General features: G+C 36.0%; 1 protein-coding gene across 12 annotated transcripts in view; it reads right to left on the bottom strand.

Moving 5' to 3' along the window:
- The window catches only part of adam12b (ADAM metallopeptidase domain 12b), a 166,797-nt gene that overhangs the window by 69,400 nt on the left and 81,786 nt on the right, over positions 1–15,611 (bottom strand). For all 12 annotated transcript variants that reach the window (XM_087290706.1, XM_087290708.1, XM_087290707.1 and 9 more), the window contains 5 exons: positions 15,121–15,186; positions 12,490–12,561; positions 12,098–12,267; positions 9,422–9,506; positions 470–618 (listed from right to left, as the gene is read on the bottom strand). In XM_087290706.1, coding sequence (XP_087146832.1) covers positions 470–618; positions 9,422–9,506; positions 12,098–12,267; positions 12,490–12,561; positions 15,121–15,186 — 542 coding nt within the window. The remainder of the gene's footprint in view (positions 1–469; positions 619–9,421; positions 9,507–12,097; positions 12,268–12,489; positions 12,562–15,120; positions 15,187–15,611) is intronic.

Raw genomic sequence — 15,611 nt, 5'->3', positions numbered from 1 at the left:
ACACCGAAAACCATTACCCACAAGCGCGTTATCACGAGAAACCAGACGACGGCTGCATGTCTGAAATCCAAATTTCTGAGTGGACAAAGCAAGTCTTCCACCCATCTTCGAGTTTTGAGGCTCAATTCGAGCCTAAGCTCACGTCAATGCTGACGCACGGGTATGTAGTGCAAATTCATCACAGATAGACGTCTAATTAACCCCTGGTCAATAAGATGCAGGTAAACGGCTGATTATTCTCTTGTGTGCATGAATGATGAGAGCTTGATTTGCCTGTTCTCCAGATAATGGGGCTCGTCGAGACTAATTGAGCTGCAGAGTGATGCGTCTGCACTGCATTAATACATCACGTCCAGACAGGTTACTCCACTCAGGAGTATGAGAGGGGTTACTGGAGACTAGTTAGATCTTGATCTGTTTGGTCTTTCCTGTAAATTGAGAGGGAGTAATTTGTCGAACACACACTCACCCTGTAGAGGGGGTCATGATGCATCCGCCACGGTCTACGGTCATCCTACAGCCACAGCCTCGCTCTGGGGTGTCGTGGTTCATTCCAAAGTTATGGCCCAACTCATGGGCCAGAGTCACAGCAGCTCCAAGAGCATTGTCCGAGTGATCCTAGGAAACCACAAGATGTCATTTCATTACTTTGTGCTGTATTTTTCTGTATGTGTGTGTGTGTGTGTGTGTGTGTGTGTGTGTGTGAATGTGTTCAACATAAAAGGGCATTCTTTAAGAGATACTAAACTCAAAAAATGTTTTTTATTAGCTCAATCAACACAAGTCTTGATCTTTTTTGGGGGGAGGGCAACTTTATTTTTATTTTTATTTTCAATCTACCTAAATCTAACTTAAATAAATTTTAAACTTAATCTTCCTGTCGTGTTCGGGTCAAATCTGACCGATTTACAACTTCAAACACTTATAAATATTGTTTTTTACCTCTGATTGTTTCAAGGTCTTATGATATCCTCCACACTATGCATTTGAACATATAAAAATATAAAAATGAGGATCACCTCTTTCATTCAATTTTGAGTGTTTTAACTTGTTACACCTGTGTTGTTCCCGGGCAAAAGTGACCGCCATAGGAAATGAATGGGTATCCAGGCTAAATTCATTCATCAGACAGAAAACAACCCCACACACACTACCCCAGCTCACTCACTCACTCGCTCACTTCAGACTAAACAATGTCTTTTGCAGGTACACATCTTTTTTTTTGCGCTTATGTGCTGATCCTTAATAAAGTTTTTTATCCACACCAATTTAAACAATGATGATGTTAAACCATTCAACCTTCTTCACATCTTCTTACATTTAATAGACACATAAATACAGAATTTTGGCAATATACATAAAATAAAACACAGGTTCTTTGTTGGCATCAATGGTTTTCATAAGAGCCTTTGGAATCAATGGAACCTGTTCTTTAAAGTTGAAAAAGTTTCTTTAGAATTTTTTTTAAATTACAAAAAATGGTTCTTTGAAAAACATTTTACCAATTAGAGTCATTAAGGAACTGGAATAAATGGTGAAAAAAAAACACTCATCCACCTACAGTAAGAACCATTTTGCCACACCTTGGCAGTTACTTTGCGGTGAGTAACATCACAAATAAAACTGATGTTTGATGCTGTCTCAATCAGCAGTGATTTAAGCCTATGTAGATCGCTGGAGAACTACACATCTTTCATCACATGAACTATAACTACCACGATGCTGTGCGACAATCCACACTCGCTACAGCTGACAATAATCCGGACACTCACACACACACAGCTGAAACTCATTATCAGTGATTACCTGGACTATATACACTTTATATTCACACACACAGTGCTGAGTCTTGTTTGTCTGTAATATTTCTAATAGTTTCCTTGCTTAGTCTTGTCATGCTTTTGTCCCTGGCCTTGTTTATATCATTTTGCCTGTATCGACTACTTTGTCTGTTAATGCATAGTTCAGTCAGAAGGATTATCAAAGTAGTCATGTCACAGATGTTTTCACACTGCGTGACTATTTGAGCTAGCATCCTGTCAATGCTGTGTTTACACTTTAGGGTAGATCAGCGAGAGGGGGTTTCACACTGCAAGACTTTACAATAGGAGAATTGCTGACAACTTTGTCTTGGTACACAAACTACGTTTTCACGTTTTTTCTCAAACTTTTTTCTTTTTTGACCAAGTTGTGGTATCGCTCTGATGACACATCAAACAGACATGGGTGCTCCTGCCAAATTTCGACTAGTTATTCTTGGGTGCAAATAGACTGAAAATAAGCCCTTTTAACTTTTCCCCTTAACCTCAGGCTGGCTTGCAGATACCCACACTAGTGTATGCTGCACTCTCTTTGGCTGTAGGTAATGGCTGATGTTATTTCCATTCAGAACACATTAAAATCATGCAATCTGAACTCAGTATAACACGACTAAGCTTTTGGATTATCCTTGTGCTTCTGTTTGCTCCTGCTTTGATCATTGCCTGCCTGCCTAAATACGTACCTGACTCCCTGTGTTACCGATACCTTATTATTAAGTAAATGTAATTATAAAAAATAATGAAGTAAGAAATACTGTAGAGTGTCTATTTATGTCCATCTATCACTTATTTATGCATACTAGACTGGAAAAAAAACATAATCAGTGAATAATAAACTACGAAGAAAAGACTGATTCTGTTATTAAACGTCTTCAAGGACTGTGGATGCTCCTGAATTTTTATCCTTTTCCTTTCAAACTCACTCTTTTAAAATATCTTTCAAGCTTGCCATAAAACACATATACAAGCACCACTGCTCTTATTCTCCTTCCTTTTTTCTTCTGCTCCCTTCATCATCTGTTCGCAGAGAACAAAGCCGAGCTTCAGCATTATCCATTTCAGCTGAGGTGAAGAAAACCTCCCTGCTGCCTCACGAACGTGACCTGGTTACCAGCGAACCACCTCTTATAACCCAGAAACAGACCTTTTTTTTTCTTCTTAATTTAGCTGCCATCTTTTCACAGAACTTTGCCCTGACTGTGTTTTTTTCCCCATTTCACTGTACATCAAAATGCCATTTCCTACTTTGATTACAGGGTGAGGAACATGACAGGCTCATCTTGGATTTCAGAGCCAACAGGGGTGATATTTCTCTGCCTCATTTCATTTATTCAAGATCTATAGGGTGCCACTGATTTTTTTTTTTGAGTGTGACTGACTTGCCCCTCTTCAAGCATAATTGCAGACTAATACTGTGGTTAATTCCCTGGGAAATTCAGATTTAACTATTCCAAGAAACCACTACCAAGCTGCCACATTGAAAAGATCATGCCTTTATTGTGGTAACAGCCATATTTAAGTGCTTTTGGGTTTCTGTCAAGTTACTTCCAGATTTTATAGAGTATCTCCTATCAAAGACATTCCCAACCTCTAGATTCCTATAATCATGCACAATGTGTCCATTATGGTTTCTTCAAATTTGCTCGCACAAAGGTCAAACTGTCAGAATCAAATCTTCTTAGATAATTTGTTAGTCAACGGACAGGATTGGGAATGCTTTTTAAGCTGATCAGACTTAAAACATAGTACAAGATGATTTAATGCACAGCCAGATTCAATTTCTGCCTCTGTTCGCCATGTGCATGTAGGGAGGAAGAAACATGCATAAGGAAACATGTTGCTTAAACCACAGAAAGCAATGCAAAATACATTGGTCTGCTTAGTGTCTCGTTTTATTTGGCTTTTCATGTCCCGTCTGTCTCTTCCATTTCCATCCCATCTTTAATTAATCTAAATTGACTGAATAGTGTTACCAAAATGAATCTTCTGTAATCATTTACTTGTTATGTCCCAAAACCCAAAGAGAAATATTTGGCAGAATGTTCATGCATCTGTTTACCAAGTAAATGACAAAAAATGAATAATGCAGTTGAAAGTGTTTGCTTTGTATATATGAAATTTTGTGGAGATTTATAGTAAACAAAATGTTGAGTCAAATGTACTTTTTTGAGTCTTTTAACTTGAATTACATTAAGCTGAGTAGAAAACAAAGTCAAATCTTATATAATGTGGGGAAAAAAGGAATTTATTTTTATTACTTTTGTGTCTTTATTTATTTTTTATTGGAGAAATGTTTAGACTAACAACAGATTAATCAATCTTTTTCTATTGTATGATACCACATATTGACCTGACACACTTCCTCTTTTTTACTGTGCGGCATACTTTTAAATGAACATGCTAACAAGAGGGAAATAGAAGAATAAATTTAGGGTGGGGGCCTTTGTTCCAGAACAGTGGTCTAGACATGTCACAAGTTGTCATGATGCTTGTGGAAATTGTGAAATATATTAAAGATGGAAGTAAATGTTCAGTTCTGGTATGCAGAGAGGGGTTGCCGAAAGAGGAAGTATGTCTGGGGTACAAGAGCCAAAGGACTGCAGAATGACTGATAAGCAGTGCCAGACGGAATCTGCGGACGTTTTTTGCTATTTCAAAGAATTTTGGTAAAAATCTGCTGATTTCTGCGAAATTATTTTGGGAGTATCCAGCGGAGTATCATAACTACAACCTTAATATATTAAATAAAAAGTAATACATTTCTGAATAAAAACTAAATAAATTCAGATTTCCAAATTAACTCAAGTAAATAAACAGAATTAATAATGGGCTAAAAATCTGCAGAAATCTGCGGAATTCTGCTGAAAATCTGCGTAATTTTGCGCGCACAGATTGCGTGTCGGCCTACTGATAAGTGACGTTAAACCAAAACTCCACCTGTTATTATCAGTTGTGTATATATGCTGGAGTCAGGAAATGTAAGTTAGTTGCGAACCTCTTGAATGTAATTCTTGTATTGCATCGAGGTAACGTAACCCAGAGCTCTGTCATCGAATTGGTCATTTGTATCTAATAAACTACTATTTTTGGCATTGAAGAAAACATTCTGCAGACCTTTTCTTATTGAACACGCATGGAAATGGCTTGATATTTTAACAATTACTTACAAAATCTGTAATTTTAGGTACAGAGGATATACAGCAATCAGAGAGTAAAACTGAATACATTAAGAGCTTTTTTAAGACTCTTTCCATACATTTTAAGACCTTATAACCACTTTAGGTTTCAACCGGAACCATTTGCAAGACTTACAGTATATTGACTAAATATTAAGATAAGAAACTAATCCAAAACCAAAACATTATTTATATACTTAATAAAAATCTATTAAACCTAATAATAATTCAGCAGGTTGGTGCGTATTGACCTTATTCTGCAATGCGAAAGTGCGATTGTTTTTGCGATTGTTTTATAACTTCCGATTCAGCTTCCTATGGGAGAAATGACTATAGGAATATTAAACAGCAGAAAATTATCAAACTACTTGCTCTACAGACAAGTATGTTCATGACTATACAGACAAAGCAGAATAATATAATAGGAAAATGTCAGCTTACAACATCAAGCAGCAGAACGAACGGTTTTTAATAACTAAAAATGAATGGAAGTGGGGAAGAATGGAAGAGACCGGAAGTCTCAAGTCAAAAAGATTCAATTGGCTGCGCCCACCCATACATGGAGAATAAGGTCAATAGAACTGCAGATATAACAGTTTTTCCTTAGTTACTGCAATAAACAAGCAGCGTGATGTGAAATCTAGCAGGATTTAATTAATTTCATAAACTAGACACAACAATCCTCATATATTTGCAGATTTAATTGAGGCAAACTTTAGCATACAATCATACACTGCATAATCAAAAACAATATATAATTGAATACCTTGCAAAATAGCATTTAAGACTTTTTAATAATTTTAAGGGCCTTAAATTTCTCTACATTGACTTATCAACTTTTAATATTTTTTTAAGACCCCGCACACACCCTGTGGTACCACGATTGGTGACCTTTCACTTTCTTTGTATGTAAAAAGTAAAGTATAAAACCTTTTGATAAAAGAAATCTAATCACACACTTTTGCAACCAAGAATAAGGGAGCGTAATTGATGACAGAATCTCATTTCAGGTGAGCTACCCCTTTAAGAAAGTAATGGAAATCATTTATCATACAGCAGCACAATAGTTTGTAAGTCAGACCTATGGCTAATGACTTCATCTCTGTGAGGCCCTGTTTAAGAGAGACAGTTTATTACAGTGGCATGGATGATAGATCTAGACTAATAAAAATGTAAATGTGTGTTATTTAGTCATAGAGCAGCAAAAACTGCGATAAATGGCCGTATAAGGATAGTGCTGCATTGACTGACAAGCAGCTTTTGGGATGGGTGAGAGAAAAAGTAGATTAAACGTGCGCATGACCTTCTACAGCTCCTGTGCATGTAGATTAGTGGATTAATTTTCCCAGTAAAAGTGCTGTGTGCTACAAGATCATAAACAGCCTTCTTAAAGTTTTCTTTAAAAGTCCACATCCCAGCTAACAGGGAATATTCTGTAATGTTCTTTAAAAGTTGTGTAAATGTTATAAAGTTGTGTATATGTATATATATATATATATATATATATATATATATATATATATATATATATATATATATATATATATATGTATATATGTATACACACACATACACACACACACATATATATATATATATACATATATATATATATATATATATATATATATATATATATATATATATATATATATATATATATATATATATATATATATATACACACACACACACATACACAAACACACATCATGGCCTCCTATGTGTGTGTGTGTGTGTGTAATAAGGGAAGCATTTTTAGAACACTACTAATATAATGTGGATTGGATGCTCTAATAACATGCCATTTTAATATAACTTGACTGAAATGTTCTGAAAATGTTTAAAATAATTTTAAAATAAACAAGAAATAATGTAAATGCATTGCCTAAAATGTTTTGAACATTTTAAGAACATTAAAAAAATTACATTGTTGTACTAGATGTTTTTATTTAATTTGTTTATACGAATATACATTTTTATTACAAGAGCTCTCAGTAATACTTAATTCTGATTGGTCAATCATGCCATACAGCTGTTTGTTATCCTACCTCAAGCAGGCAACTAAAGTCAGAGCTATACAGTATGCTTACAAAGAACTGTTTACTCATGGAAGCTTTGTTTTCAATGAGCTTGAATGAATAGTTTGTGTACAATTGTTTAATTAGGTCATTCAGGTATAACAAACTCTTTCTTTCTCTCTCTTGTTTCATGCATATGCAGTTACTGCCCCCCTGTATCTTTGTTATACAGTAGTTATTAGACTCTCTTGAAGGTTTTCAGTAGGGGAAACTGTAATACTGTTTCTGTGTTATTGACAAAACAATTGTTTTTAATGATAGCAAGATTTGAACAGTATCATCTCAAATCAATATCTCTTGTCTCGATAAATGTTTACACTAAAAAGATGGAAAATGACAACATGTGCTTTACATGTCTGTCTACTTGCACTTGCTAGAAAAACCAGTAGCTTCACATTCAGTGAGCTATTCAAATTTTTGACTCATATCAACATTTTGCATCTTAGCGTTTACTTATGTATGAAGTAGCTGTAAAATAAGCGGCATATGAATATCCAGCTGGTTATCACAAAATAAACTCCTTCTGGGTGCACATGTCAGTCCTGATCATATTGTTGGGGTTTACTCGGCAAAAAAACCTGCTGGATGTAATTGATCTATTACATATTAATAACCTCATACAGAACTCAAAATATCTTATGTAAAGTAAATATTTTTGCATGTATTTGAATACAGATTTAGTTTATCTGAAAGAAACATCCTGGAATATCAAAAATCTTGAATCATCTCTTTTTTTAGTCTGTGAAAATAATTTCCTCATGCCTTTAAATAATATGAATATAACTTTATACCCTTACCTAACTTTTAGTATATGAATATAACATGAATATGCTAATTAGTCCTCACCATTCATCAGACAAGCTTGAATTACCTGCTCCACTTTCACTTGCATAACTAAAGCTGGCAGCTAGCTCTCTGCAACTCTCACATGGTCACCCACTGAAGCTAAGCAGCCCTGCGCCTGATCTGTACCTGGATGGGAGACCACATGGGAAAGCTTTTTGTTGTTGCCAGAAGTGGTGTTAGTGAGGCCAGCAGGTGCGCCCAACCTGCGGTCTGTGTAGATCCTAATACCACAGTATAGTGACAGGGACTCTTCACTGCTCAGTGAGCGCCGTCTTTTGAATGAAACATTAAACTGAGGTCCTGACTCTCTGTGGTCATTAAAAATCCCAGGATGTCCCTCGAAAAAGAATAGGGGTTTAACCCCAGCATCCAAATTTGCCCACTGTCCATCATGGCCTCCTAACCATATCATAATTGGCTTCATCACTCTTCATCAGTTTACTCTCCACCAATCAGCTGGTGTGTGGTGTGCGGTCCAGGTGGATGCTGCACACTGGTGGTGGATGAGGAGATTCCCCCCTATGTGTAAAGCGCTTTGAATGCCCAGAAAAGCGCTTTATAAATGTAAGATTATTATTATTATTAAAGTAGAAAAAACTATAAATCTGCAAGTTGCAGTCTTGGGTTAAGTCACACGTACATTTGAACTAGAAACTAATTCTAAAGAAGGTGATAGAAGACAAAGACAGTGGAGATGTTTCCCCATTCCGAATTTTTATGTGATTAGGTTGTGATGATAGGAAACAGTGGCAGTTTTGAGATTTTATGCCTGAAAATACCTTTAGTACAGGCCTGTTTTAAGGAGAACTTGCTCAGCAATGGATGGATTTGCACATACTGTAGTTTGTCTTCAAGCATAACACAACAATGGGAATACATGCAAACATAAAAACTAGATTTTCACAACAGTCGCCCAGTTACTCCACAACACTGGCCCTTCAAGATAAAACACAAAACTAAAGAGCAGCAGTCAAATAAATGGTGTCTGTTTCCAGGGAACATGAATAAACCAAGAAACACATGAAAAAGAATGTAGAGGCAGTTTAACCTGATGAAAGTGAAAGATATATAAAGGTATAACCGATGGATGCTGGGTGCAGGGCAAACAACCATGTGTGGGATACAACCAGTACCTAAGGATGAGGTGTAGTGACCCTGCTATTATTTGCTCACCCTCATGACATTCCAAATCTGTATGACTCACTTTCCTTGAACACACATACACACACATTCTCATTGCAATGAAGGGGACTAAGAACCTGAAAATGCTTTTAGTATCTTTTTTCGAGGCTTTAGTCCTAATGTAAAACGTTATCTACCGGGATTGGAACAGCATGAGGGTGATTACTAATGACAGGATGTTAATTTTTTGGGCGAACTACCTCTTTAAATTTGGATGCTTTTAAATCATGAAGGTTTGAAACAGCTGGATGGTTGTGCAGCACAGTGTGAATGTGCTAATTATGGGACCCAGAGTGTGTGATGATTGATTTCTCACCATGACAATGCCTCCTGACTGCTCAGCGGTGCACATACTCATGATGGGAGCCATCCCTATTGTGGTGCCCTGGAAGTACACCCCGCTACCGCAAGACAATGAAAATGCAGTTAAATTCATGACAATTAACTGGTGTAGCCAAATAAGAAAAGATTAAGACCGATACATAACTTTCTACCAGACCACCAGCTGAACATGCAAATAAAAATAGAGGTCTAACTATTTGAAAAGAGATCAAGCTATATCATGATACTCAACTCACAATATGATACCGCTTACCAAGGGAACAGGTCGGAAGGCCAAAAATATTCATTTAGCATAATTGGCAAGTTATACAGTACTGCATTACTGCTTGTTCTGTATTTATTTTCCACTTTGGGGTACTTTTGGCTTTTTCATAAGTATATTTATTAGGATATCTCAATAAAACAATGTATAAGTACAAATTATTATCATGACTTAAACATTTAAATTTAACATGGTTAAATTTACTTGACATAAATACAGTAGAATATCGTGAAACATTATTAACAGACTTAAATATTTGCTTTCTCTTTTCACACAGCAACTTGAATTCTGTAACTACTTTGTCACATTATATTTACATTTGAAGCTTCTATTTAGATTTTACAAAGACTCTAGAATACACGAGATGTATCACTTCTATAGTTTTGAATGTGGAAAATTTTAACGGTCAGTATGGTGAATAAAGCCTCGCCTACTAGTACATGAGCCAGTCATCGATTGCTATAGACTGACATTTCTCTGGGGGAAAAGCTTAGCTTATACGACTGTTTGGTGGTCAACAAATGTACTGGAATCCCAGCAAATACTTGCTTCACAGACATAAAACATATATACACCTTTAGCTTCAAATCTGTGCTTTTAAATAAACTAAAAGCACTTGAAAACTACAGTTTATTGGTTTTGTAATCTGTATGAAACGAACCCGAGGAACAGTTCGTCCTGTCAAAGGCATACCACATGACAGCAAATGAAGTGCTCAAACTTGTAAACAAAAAAAATCACGATCATTTCTGGAAGAAATTCGCCATCAAGACCAAGTTGTGTATTTCTTCAGAAGAGCACCGTGATCAGACAAAGCATTGTCCAAAGGATTATAAAGTGTGGAATGACAATAAATGAGGTTGGTGTCGGGATCTCGTTGCTTTTGAGTGTGCATGCGCTTGCAATTTTGTTTGGTTCAGACGTTTAGAAACTAAACTTTACTAAACATTTTATAAGTGATTCCAAATATGTAATGCAATCGTAAGCTTGGCAGTTTTGGAACATTTGATTTTCAAACAGAATGCCCGAGTATACTGCCCAAGAGGTGTTTCAAAGAAGGCCGCCATGTGAAATGACTTGCGTTAAAGGGACTTTGGATTTTAGAATTAAACTTTGAATGTTCGTCACATTTTATGAAGTCATAACCCTAACAATATGGTACTTTTTGTAATATACAGACCTCCTAGTTTTTTGCAATTCTGCGATCACTGAATCCCACACAAAATCAACAAAAAGTCGCAAATTTTTTTAATCCTGCAAAATTCTTAATTAAACGCAAAATAATTGCAAAATAATTTAATAAGTGGGAGGGTGTTTGTGTGTTTGACACGCTTCAAACATCAAAAAAAAAGTTGGAGTAAACAGAGCAATGGAACATCAGATGGGTTCACAGATGACAACCGCTAAAAGTGACCGAATTGAACAAAGACAAGAGGCAAATGCCTGCTTGCCGATTCTGCTTTCCCGCGCGTGAGAAACAGACATGACTCTCGACTACTTTGACAAATACACACCTATATTGCACGCTTACACAGAGCCCAAAATGGATGTTTGTGATTGGGTCAGCCCAATGTCAATAAAGAAAAGAACCAATGGGCTGCAGATTATGTCACATGGGCTGCTCTGCCTGGAAAAGAAACATCTTACTTTCAGAGCATCACAGATCACAGTATCGTCAATTAATTAGAGAGAGAAACAAGACAGTCTGCTAAGTGTTTTATGGGCCAATCTGATCATAAAACGATGATCAGCCCGGCCCAAAAAGTACGTCGGCCCAGCGGGAAACTGCCCGGTCTGCCAGATGGCCAGTCTGCCTCTGTTTAGCTTTTGGCTTAATTCCTAACGTTTTAGAAATTGTCTTGAAAACACAAAAATAAAGAAGCTTTATTTGTATTTGTTTGAAGCTTTGATTTGTGTCGTTGTCATTTTTATTTTAATCACACAATTGTCAGCGTATTTCTAGGAATTACTGCCATGAAATCAGTCATTTTTAAATCGCAAAAAAAAAAAAAAAAAAAAATCACTAAACAAATCATGAAAAACTAGGCGGTCTAAATATAGCCTATAATTGCATATGAGGTACTAAACCGCCAATGAATGTGCGTGAAAGTTTCTTTTTTTTGATAAATTTTAAACTTCCTGTGGTTCTAAAGCTAACATATTAGTAAAATTAATAATTTATGTGATGGCAAAGCCAGATTTTTAGCATAATTGATCCAGTCTTCATTGCCTCAGAAATCATTCTAATAGACCAGATGTGCTGCTTAAAATTTGGAGGATGCTGTATATTGAGTTGTCATTCTTGATGTTACCCGACCTTAAGATACAAGCATGAATTTAGCTAGAACCAAAGTTGGAAAAATATTTGTAATATAGGTGTGTTTGTACCTTATGAGCTGAGCATTATCATGAGGCCGCTGAGGTAGCAGCTTAAGTTTCCTCCAGTCCAAAAACTCGTGCAGGGTTGTAAAGGGGTCTTGGGTTACTGAACACTTATCAACATCACTCCACACCTCCAGTCCAACCAGAGCTACACGGATGTTCAGCACTCTGTAAAACTAAGAAAGCACATACAGTAAATCAAACACTACCAATACATCCAAAGACCCAGCAGTACATTCATTCTTCCATCAGTCAATTCATACTCAAAGGTTTTCATTTCATTTAAAAGCTCGTTCTTTACCTCAGCAGTTTGACATTCATATCTGACAGTCAGACATCTATTTAAAACTTCTAATCAAGTGTTCTCATTCTATCAGGCAAAGAATGGCATTTAATACCTTGTCCACGTAATTGGCGATCTCCGCTAGCCTTTGTTTAACCTTTTCCACATCTTTTCCTTGCTTTTGGAACTGAGTAGGGAAAGAAAAGACATATGTGAGATATCAAATCAGTATAAAACTGCAGCCTAGATAGATTTTTTAAACAACGCTGGGCTCTTTGATTGGCAGTAAGTCCAAACTGTCATTTATATGGCTGTTATCAGAAGTGTGTGTAAATGGCACACTCTTAAAAGCACTCAGAAGTGATCATTACCGCTGGCTAAGAGGCACTGAACAATAGCACTCAAAGACAAAAAGAGTGTGATAGCCATTCACTTTTGGTTCTGTATTGATGTATCCCACTTGAAAAAATACAATAGAAATGTATGGTAAATATTGTTTATGAACTCTACTAAAGTTTGTTAAACTGCATATGTTATAGTATTCACAACTCTTTGGTAATATATGCTACAGTGAACTGATACACTGTAATACATGCTGTAGTATACTTTAATGTTTACTATAATGACCTGTGGTGTATTGTAGCAAAGTACAACCTAGTGGTAGAAAAATAACAGTTGTCTATTGGGTAGTTTGTTTATATTGATAGTTGTGTTTCTATAGAAGCAATAGACTTACCACAACAGACTGAAGCAAGTCATTTACACTATAGTATTTTACTATTAATTACTATAGCGTTTTTGTGGGATCTATTTAGAAAGAACCTAATTAGGCTAAATTACTAGAATAAATGAAATGCATTTCTAGTCAGATATTGTTTCATGAAAATGTAATTAGCTGAAAGAAAATGAGAAACTTCCTAATCTGCCTCTTTCTCCTTCAAACACACACATTAAACCACAGCTGTGTTGATAATATGATAGCTTTCTTGCTGCCCAGTTTCCTTTTCCCACATCCAATGTTCGCTTTATACACAGCACTTCCTGTTTCCTGTCTGATCATTTGGGAGCATTGCCCTACTTCTGGTCAAGTTCCACCCTCTATGACCTGCTTTATGTTTGGCCAACTAAGGTGAAACAAAGAACCAAAACTTCACCGTAACCTAAATACTGCACAGTACGTAAGCAAATATAATTGTGTACGACAGCGCATTTCCCTTGATTTTTTAAGCTTGATTAGTAGATATTAGAGTTCAAGTGCAAAAGTGTTTTGTTGTGGCCTTTTGATTTGGCTCTGGAAATATGATAGTGGGCATTGTTGAGAACGAACTTCATTTCACTGACTTTTATTTAATCTTCTTGTTCATTTTATAATAATAATAAATAATAAAATTACATTAAAATTATGATACAACTTATATCAAACAAAATTAGCTAAAAAAACAAGAATTTTTTAACAAAAATAAATGAAGTGGCCAAAAAATGTGTCTGACGTACTTTGTTTCTTACGATGTGCTGCTGTCGCATTTTTCAAGCCTTTATAACATTCACAACTATCAAATTGAAGAACAAAACAAAACACAAACTAGTAATCGTTAAACTATAAAGAAAAATGGTAAGTTTTATTGAACATGATTAGAAGGCAAGTCATTGTGATATATATATTTACATTAATGCACATATCAGGTGCTCTTATGTAACAAGGAACCATGCAATTTAAACTGTTCATAGAACACAATGTGTGTATGTGTGTGTCTGTACCCAGCCTGATCTCACAAGGAAATGTAACTATACTGCATTATGTCAGTTCAGTGCCTAATTCGTACAAATTTGTACAAGTTCTCTTGTACAAAAAAATGTTTGATTTTAAAAAAGGCGGCTTGGCACCCAACCCAACACCACCCCTTAACCCACCTGTCATTGGAAGATAAGTAACTGGTGCTAAATTGTACAAATGAGATCATACAAATTCATATGAACTAGCCCGTAAATCAAAAAGTTACGAATTGCCATGAGATAACGTTGGTGTACCTTGTATTTCCTTCATCATGTGGCCCAAATGTCCCCATAACAAAGAAAATATCATAGTACACAGTACAATACATAGTACACAGTATAATACATAGTACTTCTTTAGGGAAAGTACCTAAAAGATAAGTGTGTGTGTGTTGGTTTAAGAGTGTGGGCTGGTTAAGTGCTTATGGAAAAGGTGTGTCTTGACAGATGGTGATAGTCTCAGCAGTTCGTGTGGAGGTTTGCTGTTCATTCCAGCAGAGGTGAACAGTGAGGGTGAAGGCTATGAAAAGTGTCTTTTTGCCTTTTTGTAAAGTGTCAAAGTGTCACTCATTAAGTGGCCTGATCTGTAGTCATGGGTTGTGTTAGGGAGGAACTGTTCCAAGCCCCGAAAGCCTGTGTCAAAAGTCTTGAAATTACAACTGCTCGGATCAGTAGCTATGCCACATATTCTGACAGGAATGGGGTGATTTTCCAAAACTTGAACATTTGTGCCGTTCTGACATAAATTACTATTGCTTTACAAGACAAAAAAAAAACAAAAAAAAAACAGGTGTGTTTTACTGATGCACCACTGCAGAGCAATCAGTGTATGAGAGCATATTTTAGAGCATACTCTCGACTGATCTGATCTTGAACTGATTGTTCTCTGCAGAGCCGCTTCAGGTCAGAGACAGCTCTTTTGAACTTGCCCTGCAATCTGTGTCAAACCTGTTGTGCTGCTTTGTTGTCTTACCTCTCGGTTGTCTGCTACAATGATGAGCTCCACATATTTGGTGGTCTTCTGAACATCCCGTTTATGCTGCAACAGAGAAAAAAAGCACATAAACCATTGTATCGTGTGAATTATCTATCATTAACACATTTAATGAGCATTCAATAAACACATTTAGCAGAGATGACATGGGTTTAGAATTGTTTACAAATGAATTGAGTGATTCATTCTGGAGATGTGACCAATAAATGATAAGCAAATCAATGAACGATTCACTCAACCAATTCATTTAAATAAATTGATATGATCCTATAAAAGTTGTATCAACAGTAGAAATCTAAAATAAAAAGACTGTTAGATATTCATTACAATTTGGATTTATCCAACTTAAATGGAATGAAAGAAGTTGCTTAAGCATTTTAATGCATATATTTAGAGTCTATGGATCTATGTACCTCCAGATTTTCATTTTTATTTGATTATACTTAGCTATGACCACAGTATAAATTAAA

Source organism: Danio rerio, chromosome 17 (genome assembly GCF_052040795.2).
Source record: "Danio rerio strain M-AB ecotype USA chromosome 17, GRCz13ab, whole genome shotgun sequence".
Lineage (NCBI taxonomy): Eukaryota > Metazoa > Chordata > Actinopteri > Cypriniformes > Danionidae > Danio > Danio rerio.
Note: the sequence above shows the minus strand (reverse complement) of the source record. Positions and strands in the feature narration are given on the sequence as shown.